This window comes from Anopheles aquasalis, chromosome 3, assembly GCF_943734665.1.
Source record: "Anopheles aquasalis chromosome 3, idAnoAquaMG_Q_19, whole genome shotgun sequence".
Taxonomy (NCBI): domain Eukaryota; kingdom Metazoa; phylum Arthropoda; class Insecta; order Diptera; family Culicidae; genus Anopheles; species Anopheles aquasalis.
This window is the reverse complement of record NC_064878.1, coordinates 59,793,549-59,798,548: the sequence shown is the minus strand read 5'-3', so window position 1 is coordinate 59,798,548 and position 5,000 is coordinate 59,793,549. Positions and strand designations below refer to the sequence as shown.

At 49.2% G+C, this 5,000-nt stretch overlaps 3 protein-coding genes across 3 annotated transcripts in view; 1 reads left to right on the top strand and 2 right to left on the bottom strand.

Moving 5' to 3' along the window:
• Positions 1-892: 892 nt before the first annotated feature.
• Positions 893-2,769, bottom strand: LOC126574395 (DNA primase large subunit). The gene has a single exon (XM_050234582.1). It carries the CDS (start codon positions 2,716-2,718, stop codon positions 1,012-1,014), a length of 1,707 nt encoding a protein of 568 aa, XP_050090539.1. The 5' UTR covers positions 2,719-2,769; the 3' UTR covers positions 893-1,011.
• Positions 2,770-3,043: 274 nt separating this feature from the next.
• On the bottom strand, positions 3,044-4,588 carry LOC126577563 (ribonuclease kappa-B). The gene is made up of 3 exons (XM_050239253.1): positions 4,053-4,588; positions 3,803-3,922; positions 3,044-3,730 (listed from the first exon to the last, which is right to left on the bottom strand). The coding sequence occupies exons 1-3, from the start codon at positions 4,119-4,121 to the stop codon at positions 3,632-3,634; spliced, it is 288 nt and encodes a 95-aa protein (XP_050095210.1). The 5' UTR covers positions 4,122-4,588; the 3' UTR covers positions 3,044-3,631.
• Positions 4,589-4,828: 240 nt separating this feature from the next.
• Positions 4,829-5,000, top strand: part of LOC126577558 (UBX domain-containing protein 6) — a 2,011-nt gene continuing 1,839 nt past the window's right edge. The window contains exon 1 of the mRNA XM_050239248.1: positions 4,829-4,965. The gene's annotated coding sequence lies outside the window, so the exon portion shown is untranslated. The remainder of the gene's footprint in view (positions 4,966-5,000) is intronic.

The following is a 5,000-nucleotide window of genomic DNA, read 5'->3' as shown; positions in this document are numbered from 1 at the left end:
CGACAAACCAGTTGACCTTAACCCGATCGGATGAAGGAATGTAGTGGTGTTTGGAGTTGTGATCTAGCCGATTCGTTAGCTACTAAAACGACCGTCGTGCATCTCTGGAGGTCGAGTCTCAAATAAACATTCCCACTTGTTTCTTTTCTCATGCACACAGCGATCACTTGCGATGCGCTGTACATGCGATAAGGGAACAGCGACAACTAGATAACAATAACCCATCTGATTCATAGCAACGATTAGGGGGTAATCAAAAGATTGTGCTACTCTTGCGGAAACGTTTCCAGGAAACTGTAGAAAGCATTTCGCATTTGGGTTCAATTTGGTAGCTCAAAAACAAATACCGAAGTAATCTTCCGTTTCGCCTCTAGTTATTGAAGTGCAGCGATGCTCGCTTACTTACTATGAGGGACTCTGTGAGGATGATTGGGACAATGATGTTGCCACTGCGTGACGCTTGAGAGATGGTAAGAGGAAATATGTTGCTATACTAATGCATGTCTTATCTTGAAAGTGTGTTTAAGGTTCTCGGGAATAACGTGAGAATATTTACATGTACCGTCATCAACTCATCAAGATAGAAAGTAAACAATTTTGGTATACATTTTAGAAACAGTGACTTATTTGCAAAGATTGTTTTAAATACAACATCCAATTGATGATTTAATGATGATGATCCAATTGAAAATACACGTATTCATTGGGAAATCGTCTAGGTAGCAGAACTGCAAAAAGCTATGGTGATTTATGTATTACTTTAGATTCGCAACCATAGTGCGATGAACCCTCCGTTGGTCTTAACCCTGTACATTAAGGAGTGAAATGCGATTATTAACTTCACTAATATCGTATTCGGATTTTACTCACGCATTATATATCACAAAAAGTGACCATATGCATAGTTGAGTTTATATTTTAATAATAAAATTGACTTTTTGGAAATCGATTGATCGCAACGGTAACATACCTTGGCTCTTTTGTGCACCGTTTCCTCCCGTGTCTCTACAATCACTCGTTCAACTCTAACAGATCGAAATCCTCGTCGTCCCAGTCCTTTGCTGTAAGCTTCGCCGGAGATGCCACAGGTACTTTTGGTGCGTTGTTGCGGGAGGATATCACTTCCCGGTCGATGCCTTCGGACTCCTTATCTTTCGTTTCCATGATTTCCCACAGCTCCTGATCGTCGTCGGCTCCGTTCAAGGTGCTGTAATCGGTCTGGAAGCTGGAATCATGATGCGTTTGGCTAGTGGCTTGAGTACCGCCAGTCCAGCGAGGAGTTTGCTGCTGTGGTGCCCGAGCCCGAGACCGTTCCGTCGTGCTTCTGCCTTCCATCGTAAGCTGGCTTAATTCAAAGTACTGATTCGGATGGTTGATACCTTCCTCCAGCTTTGTCTCATGCAGCGTCTCAAAGTACTTTCCACATGCTATCTGATAGTGTCCTTTGGCCGCATATCCTGCTATTTCGTCGCAATCAAGAGCGCTCAAACCGTACCCGGACAGCTTCATCTTGAGCGCGCTGGTGTCAATGTTTTTGAACGGACAGCCATGGGTTTCGGCCGGTCCGATCGGAGTGGTGATCACTTTCATACAGGAGTACGGTGAGTAGTTGATGCGGGATCCCTCTTTGCCGTAGTTGTGCCGGATGTTGTACGCGTAATCCTTCTCGAATTTTTCGATCGCTACCTTGCCGCGAGTAAGCTCTTCGCGCCAGAACCGTAGACAATCATCCACCGTGACGCCGATTGCCTTGAGGAAGAGTGTGTACTGCATGCGACCGACGTGCTTGAGGTGATGTGTCGCTCGCAGTGTATCGTGTACATGGCGCATGCAGAGGGGAAAAGATTTCTTCGACAGCTGATCGAGACTTTCAATCGGAACGCTACCCGTTTTGGACACGGTGTAGTTCTTGCCCGTGTACGAGGTGTGAATGGATTTGAGTAGCATCGAGAACCGTTCATCAATCTCCAGCGTCGGCAGCATACGCAGGTGCGCCTTCAAACCGTCCTCGATCAGTTGCTGGTGCTTCCGGGCGACGACGTGAACGAAACTCTCGGGCGGAATGTACGCTTTGCCGCCCTTCAGGAAACACTTTCGATCCCGCACCAGGTTCAGCACTTCCGTGAAGTGTACTGCGTAAAAGTCGCTCGTTTCCATCTTCAGTCTCGTTTGGTTCGCGGTACTCATGCACAGCTGCTCCGAAATTTCGGCCTTCTCTGCGTCCGCCAGCGGACTGTAATCCAGCTCGTACACCTCGAGAAACTCCTTGATGTCACGCGCGGACAGTGCGCTGAACTTTAGCCGAAACAGCTCCATTTCCCGTGCGACGAACCAGCGGCGCAGCTCATCCGAGCGGCAGTAGGCGAAGCGGAGGATGAAGTGTGAAAGATAGTCCCGCCGGCGTGCCATCTTCGTCGCGTCATCGTTTATGTTGCCCCGAAACAGCTTCGCGTACATGCGCAATCCATCGTGGTTTACCTCGGCCAGCACCGCTTCACGCCACGCTTCCATCGTGGCTTTGGGATTCTTGGCCGCCACCTGCTCCAGCAGCCGCAGCATCTTCAACCGTTCCAGGGCGAGCTTCTCGAACTCCTCGATCGTCAAATCGACGATCGGCGGGATGAGATAGAAGCAAACGTTGTGTGGTATGATGTGTTCCAGCGCCAGATCGGCCGCGAACCGCTTCGCGTTCAGATAGTTTTGTCGCGAATTTATCATTTTTCCGGATACACACAAAAATCTTAAACCACAAAAATCGATGCCCACAGTTCACGGAGTCAACGCAGCCAACGACTTTGCCGCCCTTTTTTGACAACACTCCGACCCCGAACTCCAAACCGACAGCATTTGCACAGCATAAACGATCAAAACGAAAAATCACACAGCATACTCTGGCGGATTTAACCCTTGACCCGCAATCCCGGGTCTGACGGAATAAGGTTTTAAAATCAATCCAAAAGAAATCCAAAAATCAATGCCTTTTCGCCGAAATAGTGTCTAAGGAAACGTATTTCGTGGTTGCAAGAAATGAGGAAGCGATGGATTTACATCATACGTCTACTATCTTTATTGCGATAACGGAAAACGGTTAAATATAGAATACTAACTGAACAGCAGAATCGAACTACGTGGGTTCAGCGTACTTTCGTATTACTTTCAGAATATATTTGCCTGCTTTTCACTGCTACATCTCCTACAGACGGCAAGTTCTTATTGCCCCACGTCTGTGGATGGAACACGGCCGGTGTTGTTGCCTCCATCTGCAGCCTGCAGGAAACTGTTGTTAAACGTTGTGGCCGTTGTTCACTGTATGGCTTTTGGTATTAACATCTGGGGCCTTCTACACTTTGACGGGGGAAAACACACCGGGACCGGGAGGACACGACCGCGTGTACGATGGGAAGAGTGAAGCGTTTGTCGAAACGAAATCGAAATCCATGCCTAAGGAATGTTGTGCGGACACAGGACAAAGTGTGGACGATGCTGTGCTGCCTTCAAGTAAACTCATATTTACACATCGGAGGGAATCCAGACCAAGATACGACCGAAGGGGATGGGTTTGTTCGGTTTAAGTGCTGCATAGACCGCCCCTGGGTGTTGGTGGAGCGGCCTTCGGTGATGGGGAAGGAAATTAAGCCACCGTGGAGCGGCTGTTGGCGTGGAACTGTTGCGCCGAGAACACCAACGTCACGACGTAAATGCAAGCCGCAATCCAACAGTTGTAGGCATTCTGGAAGGGCACATTAACATGAAACGGAATTATCATCGACGAGTGCTAGCCGTGGGCGCTCGCTGTAATCACCTGACTGTACGCGACGTCAGCGGCTGCATAAAACTCCTGGGGTGTTGCATAGTGCTCCTCGATGGGAAGATCTTCAATCAGGGCCACACTGTTGATGTAGTAAAACACTCCCATCAAGAGCTGAAGGGGCGAAAGGAGGCACGATATAGGGAATTAGGATAAAAGGCAAAGATCGGCCCGAATATCGATTACTCATTGCTGCGGCTGCGGGTGATAAACAAACCGCAAGGAAAATTGAGGCAACACTTACCAGCTGGATGATTCCCCAGACGGAGATAATCAATCCGCACAGCGACAGTTTCGGTCCGCAGATGGGCATTTTGAGCTTGGTTTCGGTGCACTCGGTCGATCCGCGGCAAAACTAGGAAGAGCAAAATCCTCGAATTCCGATTTTTCACTTTTCCCTTCGCGACTTTTGATCACAAGACTCGCTGGGCGAAACGTCAAACGAGAACATCATGTGATGGGCAAAGGGGGCAAAGAGGGCCGTTCCACACGCAACATAAACTCCCTGCAGCTCGAGTGTGAAAACCGTGGAAACAAGGGTTGTAGCCCATTTGTGCTACGTGTGACACAGGCTAGAGGTTTGTTTACTTGCGGTGTGAGTGAGCAAAAAGCGTAAATTCCGTCGGAAAATTGGAAAATTGCAAACACACATCGCACCGGAGCATCGAGAAAAGGGTCGGCATTGATTGTGCTTGCTGTTACTGGTTCCCCTCGGAGATCGCAGCCGTTGCCCGGCGTTAGTTCGATGGTTTTCGATGCGCTTATCCTGCTCAACATAACGACCCTGTTATCGGACTACTTGCTGCTCGCGGGTGACTCGGTGCGGAGGCTCCTTGCACTTCCATCTGCGCCAACAACGGTAGCACCCTCGGTACCAGCTGGTAGTGCATTCGAGGGCACCGAAAACAACGTCGACGAGCCAGAGCCTTTGCCGGATTTCAAGCTAAACCTCTTGGCCACCGGGTGGTGGTTCGTTTGTGAAACCGTACAGGCCGTGAAGTTTGCCGTGGACGCTGGTACTCACTGGCTGAATTTTACCGACTTCCAGCTGCTGTTGCTGCAAATTTTCTCAACCGTCCTGCTGACGCTGGTGGTTTGCATTGGCCTGTCGTGGCAAAAGTACGGTAACCGGATCACCAACCGATTCATACGTCCGAGTAAGTATCGATCTGCGTTGTGTCAGCCCGTTGTC

Excerpts from the sequence above, each read along its gene's own strand:
- LOC126574395 (XM_050234582.1), bottom strand. The coding sequence starts at position 2,718 with ATGATAAATTCGCGACAAAACTATCTGAACGCGAAGCGGTTCGCGGCC.
- LOC126577563 (XM_050239253.1), bottom strand. The coding sequence starts at position 4,121 with ATGCCCATCTGCGGACCGAAACTGTCGCTGTGCGGATTGATTATCTCC. Across the intron at positions 3,923-4,052 it reads TCTGGGGAATCATCCAGCTG|CTCTTGATGGGAGTGTTTTA; the intron begins GTAAGTGTTGCC and ends TCGCCCCTTCAG. Across the intron at positions 3,731-3,802 it reads CTGACGTCGCGTACAGTCAG|AATGCCTACAACTGTTGGAT; the intron begins GTGATTACAGCG and ends GTGCCCTTCCAG.